General features: G+C 35.7%; 1 protein-coding gene across 12 annotated transcripts in view; it reads left to right on the top strand.

The window, feature by feature from the left end:
- Positions 1-14,602, top strand: part of JMJD1C (jumonji domain containing 1C) — a 364,460-nt gene that overhangs the window by 320,515 nt on the left and 29,343 nt on the right. For all 12 annotated transcript variants that reach the window (XM_077946708.1, XM_077946709.1, XM_077946710.1 and 9 more), the window contains 5 exons: positions 1,056-1,228; positions 1,489-3,692; positions 9,642-9,843; positions 11,615-11,829; positions 12,790-12,942. In XM_077946708.1, the coding sequence (XP_077802834.1) occupies positions 1,056-1,228; positions 1,489-3,692; positions 9,642-9,843; positions 11,615-11,829; positions 12,790-12,942 (2,947 nt within the window). The remainder of the gene's footprint in view (positions 1-1,055; positions 1,229-1,488; positions 3,693-9,641; positions 9,844-11,614; positions 11,830-12,789; positions 12,943-14,602) is intronic.

A 14,602-nucleotide genomic window follows, 5' to 3' on the forward strand; every position in this document is an offset into this window, starting at 1 on the left:
AATAATTTTGAATGGCATATTATACATCAAAACTTTGTTGTCATTGCCATAATTGATTGCTGTTTAAGATTTCTGGATCTTGTGGAACTGAGGCCGTTTGAGACACATATTTGATCCTTATGTGTATATTTATGTATTTTTCTCTTATGTGGGGTTTATGGCTATAGTGTATGTTTTTAATCTAATTTCATAGCAGTATATTTTTGGCATGATATATTGCTTTTGCATTATTTTAAGAAGTAAAATGTATTCCCTTTGTTAGGGAATAAATTAGAGAAAATACAAAGGAGGTTGTATTTTCCTGCTATTTGACTGTCATCCTGTTAACAAATTCATAAAACATGTTCTGGAAGAATGTCAGTGAGTAAGAATATAGAAAAATCCTTAAGCATGTAATCAGATAGCTGCATGTCTCGATGTAGAGGTTGCTGTCACCTTATATTCAGTTACGAGACAGGCAGCATATTGATGTAAAAAATTAACTTTATTAGACCTCTATACCTCCAAGGTTAATGGTCCAATCTTGTTTATAGCTTAGAGTGAAATGAGGAGTGCATTTGGGTTTTGAAATGTAATTATCTGCCAGTTGTCAGTAAATTGTTACATTGGAAAAGTTAATTATTTCTGTTGACAAAAATTGACAAATTAATTTGGTTATAATTTCTACTTCTGCTGAAATGTGTTTTAGGAATATTCTGTTTTTACTGTTAGCAATATATATTCTTTTGCTGTTAAAATCTTAGGAAATCATATAAGCTAGGTTCTGTATATGGCATTTATAGTAAATTAAAGGCACTGATTTCAAGATCTATTTTTAGTAAGATGACAATAAGTTATTTAATACTGATTATGATATGGAAAAATCTGTATAATTATGTTATTATTTGACTATTTCTCATAAGATGTATTTAGAAAAGTTACAAGTTTCCCAAATAAGCTGCTATTTGAATGAACTCATAAACCACCAAGATCATACCCAGTCCTACTGTGACACGGTGTTTAGCTTTTTCTAGTAACTGAAATCTAGGTTTTTTGTTTTGTTTTGTTTTTAATAGAATTCTCCCAGTCCTTGGCTACATCAGCCCACCCCTGTGACCTCAGCAGATGGTATTGGATTACTTAGTCACATTCCTGTCAGACCTTCCAGTGCAGAGCCTCATCGGCCTCTTAAAATTACAGCCCATTCCAGTCCACCACTGACAAAAACTTTAGTAGATCATCATAAGGAGTAAGTTCACCAATGCTTAAAAATTATAAATACCTTGTTCATAATTTTTCTTAATTCGCCTTTTAAACAGTTAATTTTAAGTTAACACATATCTTAAGATTAGGCTTGTTCTGTTTTGATATTTCTTCAAATTTGTTATAATAATAGAGTACATGCAAAGATGTCTTTTACTTTCATAGTAGAATGATATTGCATAGAAGCTATCTTTGTATTTTGCAAGAAAAAGTGGTTACAGAAATATTTGTGTATTTTCTTTGCAGAGAATTAGAAAGGAAAGCTTTTATGGAACCATTACGGTCTGTTGCATCCACGTCAGCAAAAAATGACCTGGATCTAAATAGGTCACAGACTGGAAAAGATTGTCACTTACATAGGCATTTTGTGGATCCAGTATTAAATCAATTACAGAGACCACCCCAGGAGACTGGAGAGAGATTAAACAAATACAAAGAGGAACACCGTCGAATTCTTCAAGAAAGTATTGATGTTGCTCCCTTTACAACTAAAATCAAGGGACTTGAGGGTGAGAGAGAGAATTATTCCAGAGTGGCATCATCATCGTCCAGTCCTAAAAGCCATGCCATCAAACAAGATATGGATGTAGAACGCTCAGTATCAGATCTTTATAAAATGAAGCACTCAGTGCCTCAGAGTTTACCCCAAAGTAACTATTTCACTACATTGTCTAATAGTGTGGTCAATGAACCACCAAGATCATACCCATCCAAAGAAATTTCAAATATTTATGGTGATAAACAGAGTAATGCCCTTGCAGCAGCAGCAGCTAATCCTCAAACTCTGACTTCATTTATAACATCTCTTTCAAAGCCTCCACCTTTGATTAAACACCAACCAGAAAGTGAAGGTTTAGTAGGCAAGATACCAGAACATCTTCCTCATCAGATTGCATCTCACTCAGTAACAGCCTTCAGAAATGACTGTAGGAGTCCTACCCATTTGACAATTTCTTCTACAAATACACTCCGCAGTATGCCTGCATTACATAGAGCACCAGTATTTCACCCACCAATCCATCACAGCCTGGAAAGAAAGGAAGGCAGCTATAGTAGCCTTTCCCCTCCAACTTTAACTCCTGTGATGCCAGTAAATGCTGGTGGTAAAATTCAAGAGTCACAGAAGCCTCCAACTCTAATACCCGAGCCAAAAGACTCTCAGGCAAATTTTAAGAGTTCTTCAGAACAGAGTTTGACAGAGATGTGGAGACCTAATAATAACTTCAGCAAAGAGAAAACCGAATGGCATGTGGAGAAAAGCAGCGGAAAGTTACAGGCTGCTATGGCATCTGTCATTGTGCGTCCGTCTTCTAGTACAAAAACTGATAGTATGCCAGCAGTGCAGTTAGCTTCTAAAGATCGAGTTAGTGAAAGATCTTCAGCTGGGGCACATAAAACAGATTGCCTCAAACTAGCAGAAGCCGGAGAAACTGGAAGAATCATTTTGCCAAATGTGAATTCAGACAGTGTTCACACAAAATCTGAAAAAAACTTTCAGGCTGTCTCACAGGGCAGTGTTCCCAGTTCAGTCATGTCTGTAAATACAATGTGTAATACCAAAACGGATGTAATCACATCTGCTGCCGATACTACCAGTGTTTCCAGCTGGGGTGGTTCAGAAGCAATTTCTTCTTTATCAAATACCATTTTGGCCTCTACATCATCAGAATGTACATCTTCAAAAAGTGTCAGTCAGCCAGTGGCTCAAAAACAAGAATGCAAGGTCAGCACCACAGCACCAGTTACGTTAGCCAGTAGTAAGACAGGAAGTGTTGTTCAACCCAGTTCTGGGTTCTCAGGCACAACTGATTTTATCCATTTAAAAAAGCACAAGGCAGCATTGGCTGCAGCTCAGTATAAAAGTAGTAATGTCAGTGAGACTGAACCTAATGCTATAAAAAGTCAGACACTTTCAGCCTCCCTTCCTCTTGATAGCACTGTAATCTGTAGTACAATTAACAAAGCAAACTCTGTAGGAAATGGGCAAGCTTCCCAGACAAGTCAACCAAACTACCATACTAAACTGAAAAAGGCCTGGCTCACCAGACATTCAGAAGAAGATAAAAATACTAATAAAATGGAAAATTCAGGGAATTCTGTATCAGAAATTATTAAGCCATGTTCTGTCAATTTAATAGCCTCTACATCTAGTGATATACAAAATAGTGTAGATAGTAAGATCATAGTTGATAAATATGTAAAAGATGATAAAGTCAATAGGAGAAAAGCCAAAAGAACTTATGAATCTGGCTCTGAAAGTGGAGACTCAGATGAAAGTGAAAGCAAGTCAGAGCAAAGGACTAAAAGACAACCTAAGCCAACTTACAAAAAGAAGCAAAATGATTTGCAGAAGAGAAAAGGTGAAATAGAAGAAGATTTGAAACCCAATGGAGTTCTCAGCAGGAGTGCCAAAGAAAAAAGTAAACTGAAGTTGCAAAGCAACAGTAATAGTAAGTCAGTTACTTTGTTTTATCTCAGGTAAAATGGGCTGAATGTTTTAGCTGAATTAGTGTGCTTCTTTAAAGATCAGTGAGCTTAAAGGCATCCTTTGTCTTCATTTGCATGCCTTACCTTTATGTGTATGCTCATTGATCTCGTTTCTACATTTCACAAACATTTCCCCTTTAAGAGGAAATGAGAGAACACTTATTCCTCCATTTTTAAAAGACTTGTAGAAATATATGTTTTACCTGACAGTCATTGTAGGTAATTTGCATAACTCAGCATGGAATTTAGTAGTTATTCGTATTTTGGCCATTTTTAAGAATTGTCAAAATGCAGTTATGGCTGTCACACCAAAAGTGGATTCGTAATATCAGCTAAGATATTTACCTCTACCAAGATGTAGTCAGGAAAGAAATGCTACTCACATACGCATATTTTGAGGCACATTTCTAGAAGACAGTTACACTTGTCCCTGGGTATACCTGTGGGGGATTGGTTTCAGGACCCCCCCCGCCCCACGGATACCAAAATTCACAGATGTGCACATCCCTTATATAAAATAGCATAGTACAGTCATGTGCTGCATAACAACTTTTCAGTCAGTGACAGAATGCACAGCTGGGTACAGTGGCTCACTCCTGTAATCCCATCACTTTGGGAAGCTGAGGCAGGAGGATCACTTGAGCTGGGGTGGTTGAAGCTGCAGTGAGCCATGACTGCACCACTGCACTCCAGCCTGGGCAACAGAGCAAGACCATGTCTCAAAAAATAAACAAAAAATGATGGAATGTATATATGACAGTGGTCTCATGAGATTGTAAGACTATGTTTTTATTATACCTTTTTCTTTGTTTAGATACGTAAATACTTTGTGTTACAATTATCTATAGTATAAAGTACAGTAAATACTGTACAGCTTTGTAAGCTGGGTTTGTGTAAGTACATTCTATGAAGTTCCCACAATGAGGAAATTGCCTAATAGTGTATGACTATATTTGCGTGAAACCTACACACATCCTCCCATATACTTTAAATCATCTCTAGATTCCTTATAATGCCTAACACAATCCTTACACATCACTTCATTCATGCAGGATTGAACATAGTACTCTGCACATGGCAAGTTAAAGTTTTGCTTTTTTGGAACTTTGTAGAATATTTTTTTCTCTTGAGTATTTTTGATCCATGGTAGGTTGAACCCATGGGTTTAGAACCCACAGTTAATGGAGGGCCAATTTTACTTCAGAGTAATATGAATGTGGACTATATTTCACTCTTATATCATCTGGTGACAAAATGGGAAGCTTATGGAAATTATTATCTATTTAATGCTGCTCATTCAAACAGTCCTTAATGGGTAAAAATTAATATAAGGGGAGGCTTGTGGTTTTGTGTATTCATTTTGATGTTAAAGAATTACCAAATTAATAGCTTCAAAACTGATTTTATATCCTTTGTGGCAACAGCTGGACAAACTAAGGGATACTTAACAGTAATATTCACTATAAAGTGTTTCTATATCATTTTACTCTAGTAGTAGTTTTTCTCAGTTTGCTTATTTCTTTTTAGGTATGTTGCACAATGCAGAAAGCACTTAGTTTCACTATGTCCGTGTGTTCATCCACATACAATATATGAAATATCTGTGACAGTGTGGACACTCAAGAAGTACTTTCACAAGCACTTGGATGCTTGAAGGCTCCCATTTGTGCTTTTTAACTGAATGAGGTTTTCCCACATGCCTGTGTGGAAACCAGAGGCAAAGTGAAGGAGAGGAAAACAGGAGGATGGAGTCATAGAAAAGGACAGTCAGAAAGTGAAAGAACAAAGGACAAACTCAACTAGAGCCAGAGACTGACAGACTGAAATGCAAGCATAGTCAGAAGACAGAGAGGGGGATTAACATCGAAGGATACCTGCCATTTACTTGAATATTGGATTATATACAGAGTTTCTTTTTCTTATGTGTTCCCCTTACTCTCCCTCACTGCCCCCATGAATTCATAATAGGCTTAGTGTGAGCAATTTAATTGTTTCTTTTCTGTTTTATATGACATTTCCTTTGGTGTTGGGTGTTCAGATACTTGAGTAAAACTTAAAAAGCAAAAACAAAAAAACCAGATAGGTACCTTCCAGGTTTTAATGCCTAGAAAACTCTCGTGAAGTTAAATTTATAAAATTAAGTCTTAGTGAAATATGTATTCTCTTTTCATCTTGAGACGAATATACATATTCACAAGTAAGTTCTAAGAAAAGGACCAGAATGAGTGCCTATTTTCTCCCCAGGTTGTAATGTTTAGTCAAATCTCGCCTGCTTGGTAACTAGCATGTAGCTTTAGAGAGGCTGTTTTATGACCCATTTGTTCACCAAGTCCAAAGTAATATTAAGTCAATATTAGATGTCATCTGTTAATTGTGGACAGAGTTGACTTGCTTTTCTTCTAGGCTACCTAGAAAAGTTTTTTTTTCCTTAAATATTTTTTAGAGACAGTCTCCCTATATTGCCCAGGTTGGAGTGCAGTGGCTATTCACAGGTGTAACCATAGTGCACAGCAGCCTCCAACTCCTGGTCTCAGGCAGTCCTCCTGCCTCAGTCTCCTGAGCACAGAAAAGTTCTTTAAGTTGGTAGTTTTCATAAGTCAGGGAACTTCTAAATATGAATGGATTATCTACTTCATAGATTAAATAATGTCCATTCTCTTTCTAATGTTTAATAGAATTGTCATCAGTCATGGTTAATCAAAAAGAATGAGTTAGGCTTACACCTCAACTGTGTAATGTGATTATGTACGCCATGATACATGTATAATTATATATTTTATATACACATACACATAATAGTGTGTTTCTTAGTACATTAAAGCTAGATATAATAGATTCTGTTTTATCTACTGTTTTGGAATGTTTTCCTATCTGCTACCTCTTTGTTTCTCTTAATTAAAAGTCAGCCACTTTTTCGCCACTGATTTTTATGTTTCATTTACTTCTATCTTACATTTTATATAATTTTTACATTTAATTTTATGATCTGAAACTGCCACTATATTTAAATATATAAATTCTACAATACACAAAACCAGTGGTTTATGATCACAGTTAATTTCTATATCTCCAAAAAAATATTTTTTTAAGGGGGTGGCATATTAGAGATTAATGTTTGGCGAGTATTTGTCTCTTATTTTCTTCCTCCCCAGTTTTCTGTTAGAGCAGCTATTTGTGGATTTGCTACTAGAGAACTAAGGTTCTTACTATAAATGAAGAAGTATCCATTGAGTTAGGTATTTTTTTGTTGACTAAGTATCTTAATCTCAAACTTTTATATTTTATATATTGCCAGTAAAGTATATATATATGGAATTGAAGGATGAAGTTTTCTTTATTGTACAAATACTATGACAGTTAAATTCATAAAAGGAGTTAGTTGCAGTCGTGTGTGGCCTTGTCTATAAGCAAAAATTATAATATCAAAAGCTCTCCGTATGAATTGGGCCTTTTAAGTCTTTGTACTCATTTATTATTTTATTGAAAAAAGCTCCAAGTGCCTGTTTTGTGTCACATAATTGAGATTTGCACTTTGAAATGTCTGATTCTTTAGTACTATCTAACTTGTTCACAGTGGTATGGTGATCCATACTCTGAACTGTTCCATTATCTGGAATTAAAGGCATATAATAAAAATGGAAATAGACTGTATTTAGTTTATTCTAGTGTAATAAATTGAAAAGTAAATAGATGATTAGAAGCAAGTGTATCAAATAAAAGCTTATCAGCAGTATAACAATTCTGTCATTCATTCCAACTTGTAAAAACTCTGAATATTTTACACAGTTCATAGGAAAAATCTGTCTTTTGCACAGTGGAGGAAATAACCTTTTCCATAAGTCTTCTGGAAATGGGTTTATACCATAACTGGGAGATGTGGTGTGTGGTTATACACGTGGGTGTTTCTCTAGTGGATTAAGCCAAATGGCTCCTTACCCTAAATTAGAGACAGAGAGGGGAAAGCATGTAATTACAAAGAACGAGGCAGCAATTCTAGAAGTGCTTAATAATTGGACCTGATTTCAAATGGGCCACTCCATATGGTTTATTTAAACACAGTGCTTTCTAAGTTTCTGCAAGAAGTATATAGTCTCAGGAGAATAGCTGTACCTCTGATCCACACATTGGGCATGATTAGAAAACACAAGGGTAGGAAATATAGTTTATTCTTTCTGCATGACAGAAATAGCAAACTGTATAAATCTAACGTCTGACATATAGATACAGTAATATGGGTGCAGTAAGAATACAATTAGAAGTTAAAGCCAACAACTAATTGCTGATCCCAACATAGCTTGCTTTTATTTTATTTTATTTATATATATTCCAGCCTGGAATCCAGTGGCACAATCTCACCCTACTGCAACTTCTGCCCCCTGGGCTCAAGCAGTTCTTGTGCCTCAGCCTCCTCAGTGGCTGGAATTACAGGTGCGTGCCACCACGCCTGCCTAATTTTTGTATTTTTAGTAGAGACAGGGTTTCACCTGTTGGCCAGACTGGTCTCAAACTCCTGGCCTCAAGTGATCCACCCACCTCGGCCTCCCAAAGTTCTGGGATCACAGGCATGAGCCACTGCGCCTGGACCCCAACATAGCTTGTCTTTTTTTTTTCTTTCTTTCTTTTTTTCTTTTAAGGACGGAGTCTTGCTCTGTCGCCGGGCTGGAGTGCAGTGGTACAGTGTCAGCTCACTGCAACCTCTACCTCCCAGGTTCAAGTGATTCTCCTGCCTCAGCCTCCCGAGTAGCTGGGACTACAGGCACACGCCACCATGCCTGGCTAATTTTTTGTATTTTAATAGAGATGGGATTTCACCATGTTGGTCAGGCAGCTCTCAAACTCCCGACCTCAGGTGATCCGCCCACCTCAGCCTCCCAAAGTGCTGGGCTTACAGGCATGAGCCACTGCACTTGGCCAACTTGCTTTTAAATAAATACGTTTTTAAAAATTTTAATAGACAACATTTAATTTTTGGAGTTCCTCTCAGTCCAGAAATTCTTCCTACTCTCTAGATGACAGATGACTTGAGCCAGTGTTCTTATACTTATTAAACAGAAGTCAGTGAATGTGATGGAGCAATGATGTAGAGTATGTAAATAAGTTGATTTTGTTTTCATATATTAGACTGTAAAATGCATTACAGTTTTGTCCTTTTTACTTTTTTGATAGCTTTTTTAATTCATCAATAAAGATAGCCAAGTTAATTTTTTTTTCCTTTTACTTTCTTCGAACGCTTTTATTTTTCTAAAAGACACTGCCACCATCAGTATGTTGATATCAAATGCAGGGTATTATAATAAAGGAAAGATGTTAGGAGAAATAGCTCAGCACGTCTTCTCCCAAATACAGGTATTATAAAATTACCACTTGTCTTAATGAGCCACACTTACCTTGGAAAATCAGATGTGTATTTCAATAGAAATATGTTGAGACTAACCTGTAGTTTCTAAATATATAAACCTTTGATCTTTACGTTCTTGCTGTGGATCTTGAAAGAGCTTTCTCCTACATAAACCAACTTTTGGTATAGAAGGACTGTATTTTCAGTTATTGATATACACAGAATATGAAAGATTCTTACGTTTGCTGTTATACATACATGAATATTTAATATTTAAAGAGTTTAGTCAGCTGGAAAACTTAGTTCTCCATTTTCAGTACCCTGACATAAGAGAGGTTCATTTGGTTAGTAGAATTGGTTAGTAAGTAAATAGAAATGCTGCTGCAGACTTTTTAGTCATTAATTGGTACCTAGAGCTGTTAATGTCTTTGCTTCTTTACTGAAGTCTTACTGTATTATCACAATATACTGACTTGAATTTCATGTATATATATATGTGACTTGAATTTAATCTCAAGGAGTTTAACTTTCTACAAGGCATAACCTTGCTAAAACTTTCCTACTGATTTTACAGCTGGCATTCCTCGTTCAGTATTGAAAGATTGGCGTAAAGTCAAGAAGCTGAAGCAAACTGGGGAATCCTTTTTACAGGATGACTCCTGCTGTGAGATAGGGCCTAATTTACAAAAGTGCCGAGAATGTAGACTTATTCGCAGTAAAAAAGGAGAAGAACCAGCTCACTCACCAGTATTTTGTAGATTTTACTACTTTAGACGGTAAGTGGAAATATGAGATTGGGAAAAAAGTAATTTATTGATTCGGTATTGGAAATTATATAGTTGTTATTCTTAGTGTCCCTTTTGGATGGGGGAATAAATCTTTGAGTCTCCATGTTTTGGAAACATTATAAAAGAGTTATTAAATGTTTTTTGTGCTAACTTTTAACAATTTCTAACTATTAGACTAAATACATAATTATTACTTATGTTCCATATGACCTTTCTGTTCTGAGAGATTTATTCTTAATGAGAAAAAGGTTTTTTTCTGAACAGTTGTTAACCTATATACTAATTTTATATAAATATTACCAAATAATAGTTTAAAATTTAAAACTTAAAGGTAGACTTGTAAGAGTTCAACTGAAGAATAGCTGGATAACCCAGACAGTAAAGACTAATTAACATGTCACACTCCAGAATCAGTCATTCCTAGTTGTGAATTCCATCTCTGTCCCTTAGTTCCTGTGTGAGTTTATTAACTATGGTAGGACAGCTAAGCCTGTCTCATCTGCAAAATGTAAATGTTAGTACCTGCCTAACAGAGCTTTAATGAAGGTTAAATGAGATAAAGTATGCCAAGTCCTTAAGCACATATGAAATGCTCTATTGTTAGCTGTAATTACCTGAGAAAGGTAAGAAACTCAGTTTCTCTGTAAGAAACTGAGACACTTTACTCTGCTGAATACATTATGCTAGTAGCCCAGTGTAGACCTCCAAAAATACGTGTTGATAAGAATGGACCAGGTTCTCTTTCTTCCTCACTTTGTAGCCAACAATCCCCAAAGGACAGACAATTTCAGGGAATAATTATAAGAGGTAATACCCATGGAAGTGCAGAAGAGATGAAAAAAGGAATCAAAAGGAAAGTAGGTTTGAGGTGATAAGAAAATCTAGGAAAAGTCTGAAGTAAAGAAATATTCAGGCAAACATTATACCATAAAACCAAAATAAGATGCTGGGTTATGACAAAAAGGAGAAATTTGGTTTAAAAAGAAGGAAACTTTGGAAAGGATAATGAAGATATGAAAAATAGGGATAAATGAAATGTTGCTGTTCATATGAAAAACACAGTATGACTTATATTTTAGACATCACCTATTTGAGAGTAAAGAGAGTTAAGTACAAGATAATTGAGGAATAACCACCAGCCAGTAAGAGAATGGCAATTTTGGCTTCCATTTACTATAAACTTCTCTGAATAGAGTAGTTATTTGGATATCAGAAGCTAAGAGCAAGTAAGCACATCAATGGGGTTGCTATAAAACTATTAAGAATTTCATCCTTGTTCTCAGTCACTTCAGTAATGTTTCAATTTAATTAATGAAAATGTATGTATACTTGGCATTTTTAAAGTCGTCCTTGTGAAAGGCTTAAGTTGATTTAGGGCATTTCAGCTTTAGTGATTCCTGATTTAGATTATGTATAAAATAATAGCATTGCTCTGGGCAACATTGGACCCACATTTTTACTCTTGTCATTCATCAAACACTTAAACAGTTTTCATTTTGTTGGAGTTAAGTAAATATAAGTGATCTAATTTCTTGAAATAACCTAAAATTAGTACTACTTATTGCCATTTGCATAACACCTATGAGTTATTTAAATTAATTCAATAATTAGTGTGTGAAGAATTAACCTGTTTTCCTGTTTTTAATGTAATTCATATTTTATAATACAATATAAACATAATTATAAATTTACAACTTTAAAGACTGGACTTACATTTTAATATGTTGGTACCTAATGCTTTTATGTTTTAATATTTCAGGTTGTCATTTAGTAAAAACGGAGTAGTTAGAATAGATGGTTTCTCTTCTCCTGACCAATATGATGATGAAGCTATGAGTTTGTGGACACATGAAAATTACGAAGATGATGAACTAGATATAGAGACTTCTAAATATATCTTGGATATAATAGGTGATAAGTTCTGTCAATTAGTAACATCTGAAAAAACAGCTTTGTCCTGGGTGAAAAAGGATGGTAAGGAAGTTAAATATAACATGAACTGCACAAATTTCATTTTAAGAATTTCTCTTTGAATTATGTTTAATCTGTGAAAGAAGTCCCTAATCTTATCTAATCTTGTTGATTTTTAATTATGATAATGATACCTTTTTACAATATGTATTTAAGGTTACAGATATTTTCCTGTAGAGGGTGAATTGAGTCAATTAACCATTTATGAAATCACAATAGTATTTTGCTGTTTCTGCCATTACAACATAAATTAATGTGTTAAACCCACTTTGGATGCAAATTGTGAAATTTCAACATTTGGCTTATAAAGACATAATCTACCCCAATTATTTGTATTGGAATCTCACCTTTACTCCCTGTTTAACTGTTTCCTTTGGCAAATAACCTGTCTGGGTATCAAGCAGGTCTGGAAAATAGGAAAGATAACTATGTCGTTAATTTGTTGAGAAAGTTATGTTAATTATGTTTACTTAAGTACTTAATAGTTCGTAACATAGTAGACGCTCTAAATATTAGCTTCTTTTCCTTCCCTTCCTTGAAATCACTGGTTTGCCCCTCAAGGGACACTTAGTAATAACTGGAGACATCTTTGGTTGCATAACTGAGGGAGTTAAGGATATGTTGCCAACATCTAATAGGTAGAGGCTACAGATGCCACTGAACAGTCTGCAATGCACAGAGTAATCCCTCCCAACAAAGAATTATTCAACCTAAAATGTCAAAAGTACCAGAGTTGAGAAACCCTGCTTACGTGTAAGCCATTTTTATTTTTCACTTATGATCATTTGTGAGTCTTCTAAAGAGAATTACTAATTACTTCAAGAAGTCTATTGGTCTTCAGTTAATATAGCCTTGAAAGTTCTCGGTTTGCCTTTACATTTTTATTTCTTCTGTATTTCAGCCAAAATTGCCTTGGAAAAGAGCATGTTTGCCTTTAAAATTTTTGTTTTTTCTGTATTTCAGCCAAAATTGCCTGGAAAAGAGCAGTGAGAGGAGTCCGGGAGATGTGTGATGCATGTGAAGCAACATTGTTTAACATTCACTGGGTCTGCCAAAAATGTGGATTTGTGGTCTGCTTAGATTGTTACAAGGCAAAGGAAAGGAAGAGTTCTAGAGGTGGGTATATAAGTTTACATAAATTGAAGTTTTTATAATATTTTCTCTAGGATCACTCTTCTAGAACATCAGCTGTGTTTTTTTATTCCTACCTTCCTTATTAATGTATTAAGGAATTTTTTTTTCAGTTTGTTTTTAAGAGGAGAAGTAACCAGTTTATTAATGGCTGTATTTTCTAGAATTAAATTGCATCTACACCCATCAGCCTCATGAGTGTATCCATCTTCTCATTTCAGTCAGATAGTTCCTTAATGTAGCCCAAATTTAGGTTCGGCTTTGTTGCTTTAAGATTCCAATGTGTGGGCCAGGCACTGTGACTCATGCCTATGTGCTTTGGGATTAGGCAGGAGGATCACTTGAGCTCAAGGGTTCAAGGTTACACTGAGCTTTGATTGTGCCACTGCACTCCACTCTAGGGGACAGAGCAAGACCCTGTCTCTATTGAAAAATTTTTTAAAAGACTGCAATGTGGTAGAAGCCTGAAGTCCTCTAGGACCTGTGAATTACACAGTCATACTTTATAAGTCACAGTTGAATACTTACTAGTGTAAATGTAAATTGATTTTCCTAAATATTGGTCTTTAGAGTACAAATACAAATGTTGAGGAATATGCGGCCACCCACCCCATTTATCCCCATTTTTCTGTTTTGTTTGGAGACAGCGTCTCACTTTGTCACCCAGGCTGGAGTACTGTGGTGCAGTCTCAGCTCACTGCAGCCTCAAACTCCTGGGCTCAAGCGATCCTCCCACCTCAGCCTCCTGAACAGCTGGAACTACAGGCACACACTACTATACCTCACTAATTTTGTTGTATTTTTCATAAAGAGAGGGTTTCATCATGTTGCCCAAGCTGACTCCAGTTCTTAGAGAATAAAAAAGAAATCTTTATAATTTGGAAACAGCCTTTCAATTATTTCTAATTTCTAGGTAAACAAATGGCACAAAAACAGTGTTCTGTTTATTAATACAGCTAGAGATAATGTAAAGTTTAAAAAAGGAAGTAGGCCGGGCATGGTGGCTCGTGCCTGTAATCTCAGCACTTTGGGAGGCCAAGGCTGGCTTCCAAAGATTGCTTGAACCCAGGTGTTCAAGACCAGCCTGGGCAACATGGCAAAACCCTGTCTCTACAAAAAAATACAAAAACTCAGCTGCGCATGGTGGTGTGTGCCTGTAGTCCCAATTACCTGGGATGCTGAGGTGGGAGGATCACCTGAACCCAGGAGATGGAGGCTGCAGTGAATTGTGATTGCCCCGTTGCACTCCAGCCTGGGTGACGCAGTGCTACCTTGTCTCAAAAAGGAAGTAATTAAATGAATCAAAAGTGTTTTAGATAGATTATCCAAGGCAATTTTGGAAGTGACTACCTAAAACTGGTATTGAATTTTTTGTTGGGAGTAGACTTCTGATGAAATAAGAGAATTAGAACTGTGGAAACGTTAGAAGTATTTAGTATAGATTGTCTGTCTCAAAGTAATGAATGTCATTTTCATTTCAGGCAGCTCTTTTTTCAGAGTAGTATATCAGGTAGATGAACCATGATTTAACCATCAGTATTTTCTACTGATAGGATTACCAAAGTCGCTTACCCTTTCTTACCAAAGAAACCTGAGCAAATGTGAAAGCATAGCTGAACATCTACAGCTAAGTGTTTCTGGGATA

Source organism: Macaca mulatta, chromosome 9, assembly GCF_049350105.2.
Source record: "Macaca mulatta isolate MMU2019108-1 chromosome 9, T2T-MMU8v2.0, whole genome shotgun sequence".
NCBI classification, from domain to species: domain Eukaryota; kingdom Metazoa; phylum Chordata; class Mammalia; order Primates; family Cercopithecidae; genus Macaca; species Macaca mulatta.